General features: G+C 46.9%; 3 protein-coding genes across 3 annotated transcripts; all 3 read left to right on the top strand.

Annotated features, from left to right (window-relative positions):
* The first annotated feature begins 544 nt into the window (after window positions 1-544).
* si:dkeyp-69b9.6 (zinc finger protein with KRAB and SCAN domains 1) lies at window positions 545-8,170 on the top strand. Its single transcript, XM_068757981.1, has 4 exons — window positions 545-2,189; window positions 2,274-2,567; window positions 7,461-7,659; window positions 8,167-8,170. The coding sequence occupies exons 1-4, from the start codon at window positions 545-547 to the stop codon at window positions 8,168-8,170; spliced, it is 2,142 nt and encodes a 713-aa protein (XP_068614082.1).
* A 282-nt stretch (window positions 8,171-8,452) lies between these two features.
* On the top strand, window positions 8,453-16,145 carry dbpb (D site albumin promoter binding protein b). The gene is made up of 5 exons (XM_068757548.1): window positions 8,453-8,797; window positions 8,939-9,263; window positions 9,874-10,305; window positions 12,946-13,202; window positions 14,032-16,145. The coding sequence occupies exons 2-5, from the start codon at window positions 9,074-9,076 to the stop codon at window positions 14,245-14,247; spliced, it is 1,095 nt and encodes a 364-aa protein (XP_068613649.1). The 5' UTR covers window positions 8,453-8,797; window positions 8,939-9,073; the 3' UTR covers window positions 14,248-16,145.
* A 751-nt stretch (window positions 16,146-16,896) lies between these two features.
* Window positions 16,897-22,912, top strand: ntd5 (ntl-dependent gene 5). Its single transcript, XM_068757977.1, has 8 exons — window positions 16,897-16,969; window positions 18,017-18,151; window positions 18,399-18,593; window positions 21,479-21,608; window positions 21,903-21,979; window positions 22,288-22,470; window positions 22,541-22,738; window positions 22,817-22,912. The coding sequence occupies exons 1-8, from the start codon at window positions 16,897-16,899 to the stop codon at window positions 22,897-22,899; spliced, it is 1,074 nt and encodes a 357-aa protein (XP_068614078.1). The 3' UTR covers window positions 22,900-22,912.

Here is a 22,912-nt window from a genome sequence, read left to right as displayed (position 1 = left end):
ATATATCACATCCATGCCACATGTATTTAATTGCTTAGTAATATTTTAAATAAAAACTACAGCCCCTTTTCCCCCTATAACTTTCATGCTTTTTTGAACTTTGTTTTTTCAGCTGTAGGACTTCTTGGCTGAACACGGATGAGGAAGCTTGCTTAGATGAACAAAAATATCAACGCAGTAACTCTCACAGGAAACAAGAAGAAGTCTTTTGAACTGCTTCTCAATAAAAAAAAAACTATTTTAAGCAATTTTTGATATTAGCGGAACTCATCTACCTGTTAAAGGCACTTTTACCCTTTTGATCATAAACTCATCTTCCTGGCTACCCCACTCTTTTTGGAATTAGTGTGGGCAGTGGATGATCAACAACGAGTAGCAGCACCAGACGTAAACTAGCTGGAGAGACAAACTATAGATTTAAAATGTCCATGTAGACCTGGAAAGATTTAGGGTTTGTCTTTTACCACTCAGTGCTGTGATCATTGCTGTCGCTCTTAGTGCTGGAGGTTTGGCCTTTGCACCCCCATGTGCCAGTGAGTGGGAAATGTTCCAATTTGGAAAATACAATCTGGACATTATAGAGATGTTAAGTGGGCATCAGGCCCACCAGTTCAAAGGCCTTGGTTTAGATCGACAACTACAGCATCAACAGCAAGTGCAGCTTCACCAGCATCAACTTCAGCAGCAGCAGCAGCAGCAGCAGCAGGCTGAGTCTTCTGGAGCTCTTCTGTCTGGACTTGGCTTAGGCCCCCTGCAGGGGTCAAGAGGTAACGCCTTTTCTGATTCTGCCTCCATTTTTGCCAAGATGAGTGCCCCTCCTCCCCCACCTTTACAACAACAGCCTTCCTCATCTCAGAGCTCTCGTTCAAAGTCAAGCAAGATGAGCAGCAGCAGCTCAAGCCATTCTTCAGGTTACCCACAGTTCCTGCGCTCTTTCCACCCGTCTGAGGCAGCACTAGCACATGACCAGTTACACCCAAGTGTAGGCCGCTTTGAGCACTTTACTGGGGGAAGTAGCAGTAGTGTAAGTGCTGGGGGATTAGGGGGATTAATAACATCAGCACCTCCACCCCCTCCTCTGCATCCCGGTCTCTCTGTCCCCCAGGTATCATCTGGTCCCTCTTCCTCTCCTTCCCCTTCAACCTCTGTGGCCACCTCTAATAACCCTCCTAGCAGCAGTGCAGTCAGCTCTTTGGGACACCAGTTGGTTGGAGCCCAGTCTGATGCACGGAGTCTTCACCAACAATTTAGTTGCATGCTAGCTGCTAATCAGTATTTCCTTTCTGGGGTGCCTGCTAATTCTAGTTTAGAGCAATTTCTTGTTCAACAGGGAACCCATAATCACCTGGGAATTGGTTTAAGTCAGACAAGTGGGGAGCCCTCTACTGGCCTTGCTTCACCGCCTGCTTTGCATTCTTCTCACTCACATGGTCACTCTACTTCTCAGGCACCGCACGGTCCGCAGCAGCCTTCCCAGCCACAACACCTTCCACCTCACACTCTTTCTCATCCACATTCTCATCCTCATCCTCATCACCCGCTCCACCCAGGCTCCCAGCCCTCGTCATTGGGTGGCTTTGACTTCCAGGGCATCCCTGTACTCTCATCAAATCAGATAGCTTCTCTGATGCAGCAGGAGGCAGGCTTACCCCTACCCTTGCCACTTCATTTATCTTTATCTAAAGATGAAGGAAAGGGGGAAAGCAGTGGAGGTGGAAGTAATAGTAGTGGCAGCACCAGCAGCAGTAGGAGGAAGAAAGCCATGGCTGGCTATTTACCACAGAGAAAATCTGAAGGTAATGGCAGCAGCCATGGCCACAGCAGCCAAAGTGGTAATCCTAACACTACTAGTAATGGTGGGGGGCTTAGTCATGGTCAGCCCCCATCTTTAATTGGGAGTGGGGTTGGTATGTCAAATTTGGGTGGAGACCCATCATCCCTTCTTGCCTCTTCATCTTCATCCTCATCTGTAGTTTCCTCCTCCTCCTCTGCTCCCTCTTCCACTGCTGCCTCAGTACTGGTTACTAATGAGTCTCACCTTTCTAAATCTAATAACCAGAGGTCAATGCAACCTAACTCCACAGAGTCTGATGCAGAGCCCCTTTATAGTTGTGGCGATTGTGGCAAAAGCTTCCCTCACCTTTCCAGTCTTCGTAGGCATTTGCGCATGCATGAGCCAACCACAGCAGGTACTAGCAATTCTAGCACTACCGGCCCAAACCCTATTCATATTAAAATACAATCTGACCCAAGCCTTCCCCATTCGACCCAAGAAACCCAGGTCCCATCCAATTCTTGTCCTAGTCCAGACAAAACATTTAATTGCTCAGATTGTGGCAAACGTTTTAAGAAAAAAGGCCACCTCCTGCAACATGGTGTTATACACTCTTCAGCCCGCCCATATGGTTGCTCCACCTGCTCTCGGGCTTTTAATCGTAGAGAGTCACTGACACGTCATGAGAAGATACATGAGGAAAAGCCATTCCGATGTCCCGCCTGTGGTCGTGCCTTCCGTGAGAGCACATCTCTACTCAACCACGCTGCCTCAGGCACTTGTGGCAAGCCAGGTAGGGGACCCAAACTAAGGGGCAGCAAGACAGGAACTGATGAGGACAGAGTCGGGACAGGAGGTGGAGGAGGTAACGGAGGAGGGGGAACTTATCAGAGCAATAGAGGGGTTATTTATGGGAAAACTGAGGAAGAAGATGGTGTAATCATTGTGGGTGAAGGAGAACCAAAATCAAGTATAAGATGTGATGGTCTGTTTCAGTCTGGAAGGGGAGGGAATTCAAATGACAGGGACAGAACAGATGGTAAATACCCCACTGACTACTCTCGGAATCGTTACACAGGCTACCATGATGACCATCGTTCTCAAGGTAATCCATCTCCATGCTACTCTGGTGCCTCCCCCTGTGGAAGTGGGATGGTGGGCCCAGCTCTGAGAAAGGCACCCCTGGCCCCAACACTGCATCCACATTCACAGAGCCACAGCCAGCACCACCATCAGCAGCAACAACCCCACTTGCCTCTTTCTTCTCTACTGGATGACTCGGAGGATGATGTCACTAGCTCTGTCAATAATGCAATCTCGGCCATAACTGCAGCCAGTAACAGTGGAAATAGAGGGGACGATAGGGGAGACATCATAGGAGGTCTACTAGGTGGTCTTGGTTTAGGCCCTCTGGGCTCACCCTCATCAACATCTGGTATGGATAAGAATTTCAGAGGTGTGGGGAGCCAGGAGGCTATGAGCGGCAATCCGCAAAATCCTACAGCCAAGCCAAAACGTCCCCGCAAACCCAGAGCTAAAAAAGACCCTGCACCTGATGGACAACCCCCCAAACGTAGGCAATACACCCCCAGAATGGGTTCCAGTGGGCTCCCACGCACACACCTTTGCAGTGTCTGTGGTAAGGGTTTTGCACGTCGTGAGACCTTACGCAGGCATGATCGCATCCATACCGGAGAAAAACCCCATCACTGCACAGTTTGTGGGAAGTATTTCAGAGAGGCATTTCACCTCAGCAAGCATCAAACCGTACACTCTGGGGCAAAAAATTACAAATGCAGCATCTGTGGCAAAGAGTTTGGTTACTCCCAGAGCCTCAGGCGGCACAGCAAACTCCACCAGAAAGGAGAATTGGAAGAAGTGCCCACAACACCAGCTACAGAGAACCTTACCAGCTTTAACCCCAACCCTCAATGTAGCATAACCCAAGAGAGGAGCCAGAACCAAGCCCCAAGCACCTCCTCCTATTACTACTCTCAAGACGTCAAGCCTCAAGATACCAACCCCCAGCCACACCCTCCACCTCCTCCCCAACCTCAACCACCTCCCCAAACTCCACCTCGGCTCTACACTTGTGCTATATGTTGGAAGTCATTCCGCCATCACTTCCATCTGACTGCCCATCATCAGACGGTTCATGAAGGTGGGGCTGAAAAGCTCTTCTGCTGTGAGGTGTGTGGCAAAGCATTTGCTTACTCTAATAGCCTCACTCGACATAGGCAATCGCAGCATGGCATGACCCGCACTGAATCGTCTAATCCACAAGAAGGCAGCAGTGGGTCTGGAGACAACAGAGGTGGGAGTGATGTTAACCAGTCTACATCAGAGAGTGAGGCTGCCACCAACGCCCTGCTGCAGATGGCTCCTTCCACAGAAAGCCATGGAGGGCAGAGTCTTAGTGTTGTTACCCACAGTCACCAACAGGCACCCCCGCAACAACAAGCTGGTTACTCTCCACTCTTCTATGATGCTGCCCATTCTTCAGTATCTAATGCTCCATCTTACTCTCATCCTCTGCCTCCAAACTCCACAATCATGGCCCCCCAGCACCCACATTCCCCCGCTGGGGTAAAAGGAGAGCACATATACCCAGCTGGATCCCGTAGCCGTACGCTGCACACGACAGCCCCGTTCCAGCCCCTCACGGAACTGCCCACCACTGAACATCATCATCTGCATCATCTTCATCATCACTCCCACCATCATCCTCATCATCAGTCAGGCACCCAGTCCCAACAACAACTCGACTGCAGCATCCAGTTATCGCACGATGACATGAGACGACACAAGAAGAAAAAAAAAAAGTCCGACAGGAGAGATTGGAGGGAAAATAAATGGGAATTCCAAGATTTAGTCAGAAACGATGGAAGTAAAAGGAAGAAAAAGATACGTTGTACAATTAGAGGGCAGTTGAATAAAAAACAAGGCTCTCTTCGTTTAACAATTAGGCGAGGAGGAGGATCAGGTGGCGGTGGGTATAAGCTTGTCAACACTGGGGGGTTGAAGGTGCAGATCCTATCCTCTTTAAAAGTCCCAGTGAAGCGTTTCGGCTGTCCTATATGCCCCAATTCTGTGTTCTCCCGTAAAGCAGGACTGCTAATCCACATGGCAGTAAAACATCCACATAAAGCCTCAACCATACAGGAGCGGTTAAGGTGTGTGGTGTGTGGCAAGCAGTCTTACAGTCCTTTGACAGCCTTCAGCCATCGGGCCTCCCATCGTGCCAGAGGGACATTCTCCTGCAAACGCTGCTCCATTCGCTTCTGGAATGCGACGCTTCTCCGCAGGCACAAGGTGTCCTGCCGCCGTAGGGCTAAAGGACTACATCGGGGAGATGCTAAAAGGCTGACGCTTTCAAAGAGAAAAGAAGAGAGACAGACCGAAGAAGGTCAGGGGCAGATGCCATACGTACAGGGACCATACAAATACTGAGCATTATGGTTTCTGAAACGAGTGGCCTGCTGGAGGGATATTTCAGTTTTTAAAATGGGAAGGAGAGAAAAAAGGGACTTGGAAGGCACGTTCTGCTTTTAGGAGAATTTGCCTTGTCGTGTCTCTGTTGTCATCTACTCTGATGACTATTAGATTAAGTGTTTTAACAACTACTGTAGAGCGTCCTATAAAGTATCAACAGAAAAATCTTCCAGATTATATTGGAAGGTGTTTTCAAAGACGTGACTGTTTCCATAGGTTCATTAACCCCTTAAGTGCATTGACACTATGCTTGGCTGACACTGTGCAGTTACTAGACAAGTTTAGGTGATATGACCTGCTAATGTATCTCTTTTAACCGTTACTAGAATCCCCGCTACACCTCTTGCTGTATGATAAATGTCTCTGCTGTGTACTTTGTCTTGTTGTTGTTGACTTAGAGGCTCTTGAGGATTTTTTTTTTTTTTTTTAATGTAAAGTGCATTTATTAGGAATAGGGATTTTAGGACAAAGACATTTGTTCATAGTTTGTCAGTGCATGTTTGTTCTCTGGTAGAGTTTTTTGCTGAGGTTGTGAAATCACTCCTACAGTATGTGATGGTTTATTCAATATATCCCCAGAAATTTGTAGTGTTAAAGCTATATTTTAAATTTGCTCTATACTCCCTAGTGATTTAATCACACGTAGATAAAGGTTGCTGGTAATTGACATTACAAGAATCCCTCTCTTGCCAAACTGAAGAAACGTACAAAAAGCCTTGCCTAGTATGTTTACTTTGCTTCAATTATTTGAGATATTCCTAGCTTTTATACCAAGCGATTGAATCCAGGTTAAACAAGTGGACTGTAACACGTGTTTATCTCATGTTATTTGTATGCTCTTTTTTAGCAGTGATTATTTCTACAGTACTTCACAGCGTGTTAAAGACAAGGACCTATGATAACAAAAACAAACGTAATATTCCATGTATTTATGTGTAACCCAATCAGTCTTCATGTCACTCTTGTACTACTTACCTTTTACTTTTTTTTGCTGATTTGCAATCATGTTCTTACTGTCGTACCTTTTTATTTTCTTTGGAAGGGAAATGAGTTAAGTGCATCCTTGTCACGTTATTCTCACATGAAATACTCACACCCCTGTCAAGCCTTGTTTTTTTTTCTTTGAAAGAAAAAAGATCGTTTGAGTAGATTTCTATCACATTATTTACTGAGAAGTTGGTAGATGATTATATTTCAGCAATGAATAAACCTTAAGTGTAATCACGTGTTTCATTTCATTTCACACTGAAAGTTATCAATATCCAGACGAAGTATAATTCCATTTTGTTTTAATATGAGACAAAGAAATAAGCGTAACCAGTCGGCACTGATGTTTTTTCTGACTATATGCTGACTTGTATAGCTTGCATGTCATTAATATCAGGGTATACAAATACCTTTCTTGGGCTCAATATATTTGGACACATTTTCCAGGGTAGTGAATTTGTTTTTTCACACAATAATGGTTGGAAAAAAACAAGTGACAGACCTCTCGCTCCTTGCTCCACAAGATGGCAGTAAGCAAATCACTTGCGTTGTACTCTTGGCCCGGGGAGGATGAATAACAGTCACATGGATTTTGCACTGATGGGGGGGGGGGGGGGGGGGTGGGGGGGTGGACTGGAGATGCTGATAGTTGTGTGGCTGGTTGCTGTTTACTACATTAGAGCCACATAGCAGAACGCTTGAACCCCCACACATGATATTTACTATGGATGTGCATAAATGAGTGTGTTTTAACAGTGAAATTCAACGCACACAATTCCTCATTTGTGTTAACTATGAATTCAATGCTTTGGACAATCTGAAATTGTTAATGCTATCATCTTCAGTCGAAAAAAGCATTTGCATACATTCACTGTGGAAAAACCCACAAGTGATGTTGTAGTAGAAGTGAAGCAATGAGAATGGTGATGAAAAAAATCCACCTGCAGAGCTTTTGCTGATTAAAGCAGTGTGTGAGGAATGCAATTGAATTTTTTTTTGCATGCATGCTTGGCTGCATTAAACTCTTATTAAATAAACGATAAACCATATTATTTACCTTTTTTTTTTTGCATTCTTTAATGCTTAAAGATTAAAGACTACCACTCAAGTCTGCCTGGTGGTTTTAAACACGTCGACTTTCGTGTCCACCTCTAAAAATACAAATGGAAAGCGCTTTCTGCTCTCCATGTGCTCTGCAACATTACAGTGAAGCAGACAATCCTCGCGCTTTCTGCATTTCGAACTGGTCTCACGCGGCACTGGCATGCACGGGGGGAATCCGAGCGGGCGGATTCGACCCACATCTACCCAATCAGCGTCCGTCGTGGGCGGGGCGACAAGACTCCAAAGCCAATCAGAAAGCAGAGCCGCGAGCGACAGGCCGAGTCTCCGCGTGCCGAATACACGTGAGTGGGAGCAGCTATTGTACACCGGGAGGCAACGTGCTGAAGCGCTCCCCTCTGAAAAAAAAAAACACGCTCACGTTTTCTGTGGATTACACGCGCAAAGTGGAAAAGCCGCGCTGTGCAGCTTGATCTTTGCAGAAAGACAAAATTATGCTCAGATAAAGACTGAGGCCCTGAACTATATGGATCCTGAGCGGAACTAGATAACATATGTGTGATGGCCCATTAGGGCGCAAAGGCGGTTTATTTTCTGTGAACTATTCTGAAGCTAATTGCAGTAACAGTTATAAACAACAGCAAAAAAAAACAAAACAGTCCACTTTGATGCTGGACAGAAAACAAGTAACGCATTCTCCTCGAGAGTCTGGCACGGGGGGGGGGGGGGGGGGGGGCTCATAAATAATAAATAAGCAAGAATTGAGATGTCTGCTAAGCCCCGCCCCCTCACGCCTCGCTCGCTTGTTTTGCGAGGTGTGACGTCACGTGAACTACCCGTGTCCGTTCCAGCTGAGCGAGAGAGAGAGAGAGAGAGAGAGAGAGAGAGAGAGAGAGAGAGAGAGAGAGAGAGAGAGGACGCACAGCCCAAACAGAGCCCGAAGCCCGTGCGCCCGTGACTGGATCCACCGGATGCAAAAAACCGTACAGACGGAGCAAGGGGAAACGCCCCCCCCCTCCTCCCCCCCCTCCCACGACGGACGGCGGACCGCGACAGCAGTGAAGAGAAACACCAAAGCAACTTGTCATCTGACCGACGCAGCCGCGGCTCTCGTCGCTGTTTTTATTTTCTAAATATTCTCTCGCTTCGTGTTTTTCTTTCTTATTCTTAGCTTTGCAAGCTTTACAGTTTTTTTTTTTTTTTTTTTTTACGTGTCGAGCGACTTAATTGTTTTAATTTGACTTTATAAGTTCGAGTCGAAACGTTTCCGTGTCCGTGTAAGTCTGTGGATTTCACTTTTTTTTTTTTGCGTCCACACCTCTGCACTTTATTATGTGCACGCATTCTGGCTCAGATGGTCTGAGCGTTCCTCCCACACGCCGATCGATCTGCTGATCAGAAAACAAACCTTCATCTGCGATGGAATATTTCGAGGAAATTATTACCGCAAGGATTTAAGCGACGCTCCAGAACTACAGAAAGGTAAAAGAAAGAAAAAGTGCTTTTTAAATATACGTTGTCAAAATATAATCACTTGTCAAACTTTGCATTGTAATTACATTTCAATGGCTGCTTTATTCTGCGTGGACATTTTCTGAAGACTGTTTTCTACCCCCCCCTCAGCCCTCCTACTCACTCGCGCGCAGTCATCCTGCACGCTATTGGTCGGTACTTGGTCAGCTCGCCACGCCCCTTGAAGTGCCCCCCCCCGCCCCGCCCCCCCCCCGGGTGTCTCTGCAAACCCACAGTGGTCACACGATGTCCAGGCAACTCACCCAGCTTCCCACCCCTGACCTCCCAGCTGGTGCCAGCCCACAGTTTGGGAGTTGCACTCAGCCTGGGGGCTCCCTCACAGGGGGGCACCTCGCCACCATGACGGGCCTGAAGTCCCTCCTGCAGCACCCCATGAAGGGAGACCACAGATTAAAAGCTGCGTGTGAAGTCAAAGGTGAGCCCCCCCCCAGCTCGAAGGAGCGTCAACACGTGGAATAATAGAGCAGGAATAAATCGTCTCTATTCCTGCCTTCAAGCATCAATTGTTTTGCAACAAGACTTTTCGTATTTGTGAAGCAAAAACAAAATGTCACGATGTTGTCGGCTGGATTATGATGTCCTGCTGCCACTTCAAATTAGGACCAGGATTAAAAATAAGTGCTGACCCACGGCCTCAGTTCTATTGCAATTCTGAAAGGTTCATTTAACAATATTCCGATTTGTTCTGGAGATTATGTATATGCTATGATGACAAATTGGTTCTGGCTCTTGCTTAATTCTGCAATTCGGCTACCATCTGGTCCATCTGTGCGTGCGTGCGTGTGTGTGTGTGTGCGTGCGTGTGTGTGTGTGTGTGCGTGTGTGCGTGTGTGTGTGTGTGTGGGTAAACCTGCCACCAATATGGAGTTGAAGCTAGCGATCAATTATCCTCAGGATAAAACAAAGATGGAACTTTGTTATGCAAAGACAGTTTAGACGTTTCCTTCGTCATCTTGAGTCAATCCGAATAATGGTTGTTCTCTTCTCTCTCTCTCTCTCTCTCTCTCTCTCTCTCTCTCTGGCAGACAAAGAGAGGCCGGACCTCGACGAGGACTCCTTGGGAGTCGGCCCCGTGAGGAACGGCAGTGGAATAGGCAACGGGAACGTCGCTGCTGCTGGTGGAACTGGAAATTTCAACCACTTCTTGGGGCCGCTGTTGTGGGACCGCACCCTGCCTGCAGACGGGGGCCTCTTCCAGCTCCAGTACATGGACCTGGAGGAGTTTCTGACTGAAAACGGAATGGGCAGCATGCACAACAACAACAGCTCCAGTTCGGCTCAGATCCCCTCGCAGAGCTCCCAGTCGGCCGTTCCCAACCAGAGCTCCCAGTGCCCAACGCCCTCATCCCCACCTGGCTCTTCGTCTTCATCGCCCTCGTCGTCTTCTTCGCCATCGCTCATTGGCTTGGAGGTGGCTCAGCCGCAGAGCCTGGCAGGAGGGAGTGATTTTCTGCACGGTGAGTTCACTGACGGGGCCCATTTTGGGTTTTTTTAACGGTTGAATCAGACAGTGGTGGTGGTGGGGGGGGACGGGGGGACAAGGACATTTCATTCTTCAAGGTTTGTCAGTATCAGGTCAAAACAGCAATATCACGGAAGACGGCTCCGCAAACTTGACAAGCCGAAAGAGACAAATTGTCCCCCCCGATAGGAGACCAGTAGACCCTACAATGTCACAATCGGTGAAGTGTAATCAAGGTTATATGGCGTGCTTGTGTGGCCAGAGATCAGTGATTCAGCAAACCGCTCTCTGCGCTTTTATATTACGGTGACTCAGCAATTCTCTGTCATGTGGGGGGGACAAGCTGACGACGGGAGGCAGCGCCACATGGCTCGCAAATGCACAGGAAGAGAATCCAGAGATGGCTGCTCAGCAACAACGTCGGAAAATCGGTTTCCGTCTCGCAGCGCGGGGGGGGAGGAAGACTGAGGCGACGAGGTGGAAGTGAAGAAGGAAGTGGGGCGACTCGATGAGCCGGCTTCAATAGCAATGACAGAGAGGATTCACTTTGACACGTGACAAGTCTGTGCACTATAGTGCACAACGCAATCAGCACTAGCCAATAATTAATGTGCAGCAGGGTCACAATATGAGAGCGAGGGAGGGGGGAGGGAGAGAGAGAGAGAGAGAGAGAGAATTGTATGGGGTGTTTGTGGTTGCGTGTCTGAAAATCGCTCCCTTCTTCACACGCCACAGCCATGTGTACGCGTCAGTACACGTGCAGAGGCTGAGCTCCTGGTGTGAGGGAACTAGAGGCAGGGCCAGTGGACACGGGGGGGGCGGAGCCTGCACGGGGAGGGACCAGCAGGGCAACAGGAAGTTTCCCCGTGCTGCTGAATTTCAGACAAAACAACTCGGTCAACGCTCTGATTGAGATCAAGCGTACCGATGTTCAGGCTGAAATGTTAAGCGTCTCATTATGTGAAGTTTGAATTCGCTGAAGAGCGAATCATTCTTGCCAAATTCTCCAGAAGATTGAAACTGAAAATCTTTTAATTTGATCACCAATATTGAGGATGCATTTCCAACAGCACCTTCTGAAATAATGTCACTACGTTATTGATTGATGACAAACAATCACACCAGGCCTTCATTCGTGTTGTTGTACGGAGTCCAGAAACGCTCCGAGTTGCGTATCGGATCGTTTCTTATGAAAATCGAATCTCAAGTTCACGGAATGGACCAAATTAACTTTGTAAATCCGCATTCCAGTGTCCCAAAACGCGGGGAGAGGCAACCTTGTACCATAGCAGCGTGAAGTATTTGAAGTGTTCATGCACCGTGCCCTGCCAGGTTCCTGTTGTCATGTTTACGGAGCAGTTTACTCAAAATAAAAACCTGAATATTTTCATGGATCTTGGCCTCCGACAGGAGAGCCGCTGCATATCCATGATGCTTGACTTCCTCTTGGTGTCTCTGAAAAAGCACTCTTCCATTTGAGTTACTGTGTTATGGAGACATTGCCATGGTGGAACATGGGGAATGCCAAGAGAGAATACTTTGCACCTTAGCCTGGTGTAAGCATTATCCAGTCACGAGAACTACTCCTAATAGAGGAAACACCCATATATTCACTACTTGTACATATCATCCCACAGGTAATTATGATAATCCATATTACTTTTATGTTAGGCCCTTTATAGGCCTCTGATATAAAGATGGTATAACTGCATAATAATGCAAATACACCCTTTGAAAGGTGTATCCTTAATGATATTTAGATAAAAACATCCTTAAAATGAAATGTGTTAGTTACCAAGCAATATATATATATAGACATGATAAGAGGATATAGTACATAATATGACAAACCTTTGAACTTTGAGTGTTTCCCAGTATGTATTTATCCCAATCTTTGTTAGACTGTGTTTAGGCTCTATTGATACGGCCCTGTGTTAACGTAGTGAGGCTGCAGTCTAATCCCGATTTGTAGTTTGGACACTATTCTCCTTCCTTGCTAAATGGAATAATTGTCTTAAGTTAAATTAGTTGGATCAAACGGAGACGAGCTCATACCCTCCCTAGCATGAACTTGCAGAGTCTTTGTGACTGAACTGGCTGAACTGAGGATCCGGCAGGAACTAGTCTTGTGCTCCGGCAGAGTGGGAAAGTCAGTCGTGTTTAGGTGCATTGGGACTTTAGTGGGTGGAGCGAGGCCCCACTTAAAGAAACAGGTTTTAAGAAGTGAGGTGAAAAAAAAAAATGACACAACATTTCCACGTTTAGGTTTCTCCATCGGTTCTGGATATTGGCTTTGGTCTGCTGGAGTTTTTTAGTTTCTCGAGTATAGAACTTTATTTCGTTTTAGGGGTGCTAATCTGCTTATAAACGGTGTTGATGAAAATCATGATCTTTTTACTGATCCTTTCTTAACAGCAACCTGTTTGTTCCATTATAGCTTAGCCAGTTGAAAAAAACATCCTCAGTTAGCTGGAAGCAATGGAGGGCAAAGGAATGTGTTGTTTATCACAGTAAGAAAGTAGCTCTCTGCTTCCACCTGCTGGCCACTGTGTTTATTGTCAGCATCACCCATTTCTGGATAAATAAATAGATAGATAGATGCAGTAAATCATATTATTCTTGGCTTTGATTCCAGGGAGCCAGACGAACATGAATGACTCCTGTGAGTCCCCCTGCTCCTCCTCCTCCTCCTCCTGTCCACCTCTGCTGACGCCCACCGGCAGCGGGCCAGATGCCGTCGGGATGTTTGACATGGATACTTCGGACTCTCTGTCCAGCTCCTCTGGCCAGCAGAGCTACGACCCCATGAGGCTCTCCTTCAGCGAAGAGGAGCTCAAACCGCAGCCTATGATCAAGAAGGCACGCAAGATCCAAGTGCCTGACAACATGAAGGCGAGTCTTCACTCACTAGTTATTTTCAGAGGCACGATTAGCTGGCATGAAGACACGCTAGAGAACTGCCTGTCATTTGCGTGGCTCGTTTTGTGCAATCAATAGTCCAAAACCGCCGCATGATTAATTCAGCGGTAAAAGCACACACTTGAGAACCTTTTTTGTTCATAAGTGACTATTAATTCGAGCTCTATTTGTAAGCCACACAATGCCACGTTAAACGGAAGCGCAGACCTTGAACACACGCAGAGGCAGAGCAGAAATGACTAACGCCGGGAGCCTTTTCATTCAAAATAACTAGAAATGATGCACCGATGCAGTCCTCTTAAAAATAGGAAAAAAAAAAAAAAAATCTATATAATTTTCAGAGCTCTAAAATGCCCAGTGAGATAATAACATGGGAGCAATAGAATATAATTCAGTATGCAGAAGGTGTAGGTATAGAAATTGGATCCCCCCCCCCTCCTCAGACTTGTTATCAGAAAAGGTTTAAAATGTAATTCTACATTCGACAATAGATGGAAAACCTGACGGCGATTATGGGATGTTGGTTGTTTTGTGTTCAATATTTGCTTTTAGCATCAAACTAAACTCCGAGGATGAAGAATCTGAGAGGAATCTGTCCCACGCTCATTCATAGCCAAACACCCACATTAGCAGCAACAGGATGGCAGTTAGGATGCGCAAGAGTACTACACTCTTGTTATGAAATACATCTGAGCAGTCATTGACAATTTTATTGAAGTACTTATTGGAAATATCTTAAGAGGCTTACCAGTTAGGGTGAATCATTTAATCACCGATCTGCTTCCGTGTGCCTTTGTTTTAGGATGAGAAGTACTGGACCAGGAGGTACAAAAACAACGAGGCCGCAAAGCGTTCCCGAGACGCTCGCCGCCACAAAGAGAACCAAATATCCGTGCGTGCTTCCTACCTGGAGAGAGAGAACGCCGCCCTCCGACAGGAAGTGGCCGAGATAAGGAAGGAATTGGGCCGCTGCCGCAGCATCCTTAGTAAATACGAGAATCGTCTCGCTGACCAGTGATGGAGGCGTGGAGCGACGGCAGGAACAAAAGCTGGAATACATTTAAGACTCAGAATTTTAAGGGGGGGCATGATGGACAGAACGGGGTTGAGAGAAATTGTGAGGATGTTGAGGAAGACGATGATTTTGATGATGAATGTATAAGACTTGGAGAAGGTTCTGTGTAATGAAGCTCAGGTGTCTCGTTTCGTTGAGGTGTCCGCTCTTAAAAGTAAAAGATGGAGAGAATAATTTAACAGATAAAAGAGAGGCGACTTTTAAGAGTTTTGTTATTGGAGAATTGTATATTTTTATAATACTTAAAGACAAATTAGAGGGAGAGCAAATTTGGAGAATCATTTTGTACATTTTCTATATTACACAGTTATAGAAACGGGGGGAAGCCACGGTCAACGTCTTTTTTTATTACAGACGAGTCGGAAGATGTTTAACGGCCGGTCGGCCATTGATGGCGGGTCCCCCCCCCCCCCCGCCCCCAACTTGATTATCATTGTCAGGATGAAGCTGCAGGGGCGAGGATGCATGTAACAATTGTAATATAGAGAGCAAAAAGTTATATTATAATCATAGTTCTACATTTTTGTGGATTTTACTAAAGCACTTAATTCTTTTCCCTGTTATGTTTTTCGGTCACTGGGAATGGGCATGCTGGAGAGAGACGAGGGGAGACGCCATGAAAAGAGGCCGGCACTACACTTTAATCTTTATTCTTCTCTAATAGAACAGCTTCCTCCCGTTCCGAGTAAATCCCCTCGTCGGGGAGCTCTTCTCCTCATCTATTACCTTTTTGTTTCGGGCGTTTCTCACCCTCCGTTTCTCGATCCAAGCGCTCTATTTCTATCTGCGCTCACTTAGAACTGATCCCGTCAGTTTAAGGGCATTTTGTCCCCACGTCTCTCTTGTACCTCGGCGGTACGTGCGCCGGTTCAAATCTCGCCGTTGCACGGTATGCTGAATCTTCCCAGTAAAATGCACATGATGACTTTACCCTACCTGCTCTATTTTGTGTACTAGATGTGTTCCAGGACATGGGTTCGATGTCCCCTATCCAGTGGAGTGGGGTTCATTGCTCAGATTTCTGGGAGAAATAAAAGCCAAAATTTCCTATGTTGATCCACAAAGCATGTTGCTATTTACTGCTTTTTTTTTCAAACACTACTCCATCCTTGCAGTTTACTCGCATTACTTTTTACTTTATCTATAACCCTCTCTGTGCTGCCACACGGGGGGGGGGGCACGCTGCCCGCTGTGGTGTTCCCGGGGTTAATTCCCTTATTGACCATGATGAATCGCTACTGCTTCTGTCATTGTTCTGATTATGGTTATCCCTCTCCTTGTTGCTCTTCTATAGTGGATATTATTTCTTTATTTTGGACACTATCCGTTGCACATTGAAACCTTTCCTCAGCTCCGTGGTTCTTCAGAGAGACGATTTAAACGGATAGAGACCCTGCTGTCTCCTCTCCACGTCCCGTCTCAGACCTCCACGCATTACCTGGACACTACTGCCACCTTGTTTTTTTTTTTTGTTTTTTTGCCAGCCATGGATTTTAAACGTGTGGCTCAGTAACTCGAACACGACGTCCATGCAGAACCTACTTTCCCGTAATGATGACCTCGGCATTCCCAGTGTCGTCTGGACTATGCACAGTATTAATATGTTTGTTTATTTCAGCCTCTACCATTCAGTCAGTGATTGTTTGCTCTCCCGACAGAGTTTAGTCTCTAATATCCTCTCAGATGTGGTTGATTCATTCTTTTAGTGGCTCTAGTTGAACTACGACTGCCTTGCTGCGTCAGTGGTGTTCATGATTGGCCAGCCCATTCAGTGCTGGTTATTTGGATGTGGTCAACGATTTTCTCCGAAATCACCAATAAATATTATCCTCATTCACTACCGCTCTGCTTCTTATTCAGGGGTTTTAAGTTGTTTAAGTTGCTCTGGTTCTGTTTAACTTTGTGTGGCTTCATGTTGAATTAAAGCCTCCCGTTGGATGGATGGAGGGATGGATGGATGGATGGATGGCCGCTGGATTAATCTAGACGAGAACAGACAATGAAACGTCCCCAAAACCAATTGTTTCGATAGCTTCCCTCGACACATAAATGTGCACTATTGCCCAACAAAAGCCAATGATGGTCCCCTTTGGATATTTAAAGAGTTTTTATTTTATTTTATTTTAAATTAAATTTCTTCTCTGGTTTTTGGGTATAAAGTGCTCACAAATAGAGATTGATCAATGCAGCTGAGGTACAACGATTAGAATGCAAGCTGGGATCGTTTCACGGTGGAAGTGTGTGTGCATGTCTGTAAATCAACAGGAGATTGACTAATAAAAACAACACAAGGGGGGGGGGGGGGGGGGGGGGCTGTACCGGAGGAGCACTCGTGGCCTCTTCATCCTGTTGTTCCTGCTTCCTGCTCATGTTTGTTAATCGTTTGAGCCACAGCCCGCTCATCCTCCGTATCTGCTGTCTCAACAGAAATGGGTGAAAGGTCCTTCAGAGTGGAATGTTCCCCATTTCTCTCCTCCCCAACACAAACCAGATGTGTCCTCCCAGCCCGGCCCGTACCCCCCCCCCACCCACCCAGGCTTTAAATGCTGCGTCTGTGTGTCCTTCCCTCATATCTGAGGCCCGGCTCTGAGGATGGACCGTGCACTGCTGTTGCTGCTGTCCCTGTGGGCTGTGGTTGGAGCGGCGTCGTCCCTGCAGGCTTCAGGTAAGCCCCCCCGAGGCCATTCATTACTCACCCCTGATAGGTATGAACAACCGTGCACAGCGGCTGGACTGCTGCTGAATGCTGGGGACGAATGAGGAGAGGCTGATTATGGAGCATCCTCAGGCAATGCAATTATTGAACAGCTGGGTGCCCCCACCACACACACACACACACACTGGTAGATGATATTAAATGTAAATAATATCAATTTGAAGATTATCACGTACCATTAGGACTAATGCAATGGGCTAATATAGTCTTGACTGGGCGTTGTGTGTATTTTAGATGATTAATAGTGAAATGGTTGAAGCAGATCTCAGTCAATCAGACATGTTTAACATGAATTTATTAAAGTTGCTTATCCAAATGACCAGATTGAACAAAATCTATCTGAGCTGGATCATATTTGATCTTTGACATATACCTACAAGTGAGATCAATAATTCTGCTTCCATATCTCATGACAAGCAGGGATTATTTTGTATTTTTACGATTTGTCCTACAATTTGTGTACAAATCTTCACGCTGTTCTGGGTTGATCATGTGCACTAGCGCTGCACGTGCGCAGTGACGTGCTGTGTCCAGGGAGAATACAAGAGAACACATGTTTTCATTCCATGAAATGAAAAATGGGGAACCCTATCTAAGCCCCCCCCCCAACCCATTTAGGTTGTGTTGATGTTGGCCTTTAATCCAGGATGGGTGGAGGATGTGGTTTTTAATCATGATGGAACACATGTGGAAGAGGAACGAGATGTTCAAGGTGCAGTCTTACTCCTATTCGACGTCCAAATGTGAAATAACATTTTAAACAAAGTTACATGATTGAGAAAATACCAATCACAGGCACTCTTGTTTTTAATGAAGAAAATAAGATTGGTGACTAAGTGAAGTAGCAAAGCTTGCCTTTACCAGTTCACCTGGCGACCTCGGTGGAGAATGTTTACCCTTTGCAGTTTTACAAGGGGCAATAAATGGAGGTCAAGCAAACAAAGGGACAATTGCTGTGACGGTGTGAGTTTGAGTGTGTGTTTGTTTCCACAACAGGGTCGTGTCCAGAGAGACTCCTGGGAGAGGAGAGGAGGAGGACGTGTCCACGGCCCTGCGGATCCGACAGAGCCTGTGGCAACAAGCGGCAGTGTCTGTGTGACGGACAGTGTGGACTCAGCTGCGTGGCTCCAGGTATCTGTTTGTGTCCCCGTGGTCCTCACTCATTATCAGCCTGTGTGTGTGTTCTCAGATGTGCAAGCACACGATGGACAAAATCCAGGCTTTAAGTTTGTGTTTGTGCTAAACAGAAGCTTTTTATTGCATGTGCAAGGAGCAAGTCTAGTGACTCTCCTGTTTTACTCGAGGAATAATCCGGGATTATAATCCATCTTTACGTCTGGTCTTCTTCCTTCATCTCTCAACCCTCTCGCCTCCTCAGGCCGAACTTGTCCCTGGCCTCTACCCCATAGTGATGAAAACTCCGTGGCTCGCCTCCTCTCTCCCACTCACTCCTTCTCTGCACTGCTGGAAGTGCGTTGCAAACAGAGATTTGCGTTTCCCAGTGGCTTGGATGTAATTATTCGCCGTTGTCAAGGTGACCGACAGTGGAGTGGGGATGAGCCCATCTGCACAGGTGGGTTTGAGTTCCGTGGAAAAATGTTTCTGTGCTGTTTAATATCCTGGCCCCTTCATAAGGAGGAATTCGCACCGCAGACAGAGAACATCTGCAACGGCGCTGCTGCTTGTGTTTGTTTCTCTCTTGGACTGAACAATGTCTGCCTGAATGAAACAGAAGCAGCAGGTACGCCATGTTTGAACGGCTGCATCTGCACACTTCATGCATTTCGGTCACTAATGTGGGCCGAGATGCAACACTTTTTCTTTTTAACGTTTTGTGTTTATGCAAGACATCAGAGAGAGAGAGAGAGAGAGAGAGAGAGAGATATTCAGGAATGAACTCGTCTGTGATTGTGTTGACTGAGATATTGCACAACTGGGACCTAGTCTCCTCATCGCCATGGCAACCGCAGCTTCGGTTGTTCATATTGGCTAGATGAAGATTTGAAGATTTAACTCTTGAACTGTTGATTATGTGAAAGACATACCGGTATGTATGTTTTATTGCATGCGTGTGAGTTATTTGCATGCAAAATACTGAAAAGACACGTGACCAGAATCGCTTTAAAGAGCAGAATCGCTTCAAAGATGCACATTCAAGACAAGAAACACACGTTTACAAATGGTGCCAGAAAACACAGGGGACTTTCCATCAATTTAAGGCTAGAATGGCAGTAGCCCCGCGTTACTAGAGGACCGTGTGATGTTTGATTCCTGTTGGATTAAATATAGAACAAAAAGGATCAATCTGAAGAGGTGCCTTCTATTGTTGCGCTGCCTCATTGCGTCTACCTTGTGTGCTGTAAGGCTGCACAGCAGGACGTTGAGGCAAAGGCATCAACACTTCTATCATCATCACACAGCAGCTGGAAATGGGAATTTTGTCTATCGCCCCGAACGACCTGCCAGCTCTGTTAAAAGGCAAAAAAAAAATAAGCTTGATTCCAACTTTAAAGGCCCGAGTCCTGCTGCATTAATCACACACCCGAAGCGAAACATGCTGCTGCAGCAATCCTCTGCGCAGTCGGAAGCCCGTCTCGCCCTGAAGGCTTTGTGGCGTTTCAAAGATGGGAAACGAGGATACGATTATCAGCTCTCTTGTAGGATTTCCTTGTGCTGAGAGACAAGCAGAAGGTAGGTGGGCTTTGAACGTGTGAGAGCGTTTTGTATTGTGTGTCATTTGCATGTGTGTGCTAGAGTGTGAGTCGAGCTCTTTTATGCCTGTGGAGAGGCAGTGGGCGGCAGATCCCTGTCGAAGTGGCACAGAGCTGCGTGTACACAGTGTGAGTGTGACTGAGTGTGAATGTGTGTTTATAGAAGAGAGGTAGAGACTTTTTCTGTATATATTAGGTGTGTAGTTTCCGTGTGTGTGTGTGTGTGTGTGTGTGTGTGTGCGTGTGTGTGGGGGCGACAGATCACAGGCAGGGGAGTCATAGCGCTCTCTTGCTCATGCTGCTCCAGGCCTTTCTGTTCCCCGTTCTCCTCTCGTCTGCTCTCTTCTCATCCTCTTGTCCTCTCATCTCTTTCATCTCCTCCATCCAGAGGCCTCTGATAAGGTCTGCCTCTTCAACGGGATCCGAGGACAAGCACGCAGCTCTGGGGCTGCTTAGTTTTGGGGTTTCTTGCTCGTGTCTGTTTGCGTGTTTGGTGGTAAAACCACCAGCTGTACAATCACTGGCTTCAGTCAAATTGCTCCGCGCGCGACGCTTCGGCCTGATTCAGAATCCCCGTGTTGGAATGTTCAGATGAATTCCACACACCTGCATCCGTGGCGGTTTGGTCCTGCAGGCCGCGTGGGCGGCAGCAGTGCGAGGCGGAAGAAGGGAGCGATATGTGAGAACAGAACCCGGGCTCTGGGCTCTCATCCACAGCCAAACAGACTCGTAACTCTCCTCTCCCATAGGTCCCTTTACATTTTCACATTAACGCTTCTCCGTTTTAGATGCCTGAGAAAGGCCTCAGGCGAGAGCTGCCTCTGTCTTTGAAAGCTGCGCTCAACTCCGAAGCCCCAACGTTTGATGGAGCCCGGGTCGCTCCAGCCTCTCTCCGAGTACCACTCTTGATATTTATACTTCCACGATCGTGAGACACTCAAACGTCCAGGAATGAACACTGCCAGGTGTTACACAACCACATGCTATAGCTGCGGGATCGGAAAAGGTGCGGGGGGGTGTTTCACCGGCTCGTTGAACTTTGCCCCGTTACCTAAGAAAGGTGATTTCAACTTATATAGAACGAGACACCCCCCGTGAAACGCCTCTGTGGGTCACAAACTAAATGGGAACAATGGTTTCAAGCCGGATGCGACTATAAACTACATGCACTTTCATTCCTCTTTCCTATTAGGTTGTATTTAAATCACTGGATGCCACCAAATAGTGAGTGTAGCTTTACAGACCTCACACAACGATGCCATTGTAAGACATGGGGTAAAAAAAAAAAGGAATAGTACAAAGCCTTATGTATTATATGCAGAAGTATCACTCACAGAATGTACGACCAAACTGCAAAAAGCTTGGACTCTTGCAGAGCCACATGCACGAGTTGAAATAAAATGCACAACTCCAGCATCAATAAGGACACGAGCACCAGTGCAAAAACCCAGAGACCTGCTTCTATGGGCTTCATCAGCGTTGTGTGAACTCTTCCGGTTTGGGCCTGGAATTTAATAGCACCTTATTCCAGATTTAAGTAAAGTGGGCCCACGTGACTTATTGTAAAGGCGCATCTGACTGCTGCTATCTGGTGAGGCAACAAGATACGAGCAACAGAATGCCTGTCCCGCTATTTTCCTGCCAGCTCTGGTATTTTTTTGTTTTCTTTTCGGCCCTTATTTTTGAAGTATTTGTGAAATAATTTTACGCAATAAAAGATCTGACGATGAAAATCGTCTCCTTTGAGCTTCAGAGGTTGAGACACCCGAACCTGCTGCCGCCGAGACCTGCCCTCTGCCCGAGGACGTCACCGACATCTTTAGCATCCAGGGCGACGCTACAGCCGGAACCGCCATCCGCTACAGATGCCTGTCTGGGTGAGAGGAGTGTGGGGGGCTTCATTTTGATCTCCCAGTTGATTGAACTATAGTCATTACGGTCTTATCGTGCATTGACTCCGTTTTACACTGACTCACCTGCACGATGAGCCTGAATGGACGTGCGAGCCGGAGCGGTGCAACATTTAGAGACTGTAGAAGGGTGGAAAATGAATGATTCACACCTTTTTTTTTTTCCCATCACTTTTATTCGGATGAAGCTGCTCTGCTGTCACTACTGTGCGTGTCACGCAGCCCATCCGTCTCAGTCACGCTCTCACTCTTCTCCTGCAGGTCAGACGTAGTGGGGAGCAGTGAGAACTTCTGCCAAGAAAACCGGACCTGGCAGTACCCTCACCCCATCTGCAAAAGTAAGCGTCCAATCCAATCGCTCACATTTGCATTTGATTTTGTCCTTTTTTGTTTAAATTTGTAGGATGCAAATTTATTGAATGCATTTTCATCTCTATGGGCCAATATATATATATATATATATATATAAAAGATTGAATCAGAGACAGACAGAAACATTAATCTGTCAGTATGGAGCTTTTCAAGCCCGCAGCAGTTGTCTGCAGTGCTTTTCTGCCATCTTGTGGTCATATCTGTCACTGCATGGCCTGCAATTCAAGGATTAGGGCTCTTCCGAAGAACCAGACTGCTTCCCTCACTTTCTTAGAAGTGTACTGCGAGCCTCCTCGAGCCGTGGACCAGGGCTATGTGGTGGCCGTGCACAAGACGGAATACGAAGTCGGCTTTGACATCCACTACCTTTGCAAGAAGAACTTCTTGCTGGACGGGCCCCAGAAGGTCACGTGCCTGTCGAACGGCAGCTGGAGCGCGCCGCCTCCGTACTGCAGAGGTGGGAAGACGACGTGGGACGCACCGTGGGGACTGCAGGACTCTAACATTTATGCCGGTACGTTTCCCAGCTCGCTGCCTCATCCCCGCCGAGCGGAGCCGTGTGCTCATCGGTGGGCTGAAGCGCTGGCCGTTCGACGTCACGGACGCCATGGTCCCTCACGGGGAAAACATGACGTTCTACTGCAAGCATCCTCGCAAGCAGTGCAGCCTCACCGCCAGCCAGACCTGCTTTGACGGAAACCTGCAGCCTCCATCCTGCTACCTCGGTAAAAACCCTGCATAACCCAAACAGCCCCCCCTGATGGAGACTTTTGGGATTCTCAAGCACCTCTCTTTTTTTCCAGAGCCCACCTGGTTGCAGTATAAACTCTTCCCTCACCGGCTGGTCTCAGAGATCGAGGCTTGCGAGCCGGATGACGTGGAGTGAGGACCGGTCTGAG

This window comes from Brachionichthys hirsutus, chromosome 3 (genome assembly GCF_040956055.1).
Source record: "Brachionichthys hirsutus isolate HB-005 chromosome 3, CSIRO-AGI_Bhir_v1, whole genome shotgun sequence".
Lineage (NCBI taxonomy): Eukaryota > Metazoa > Chordata > Actinopteri > Lophiiformes > Brachionichthyidae > Brachionichthys > Brachionichthys hirsutus.
The sequence above is the reverse complement of the archived record's forward strand: the minus strand, read 5'-3'. Positions and strand labels throughout refer to the sequence as shown.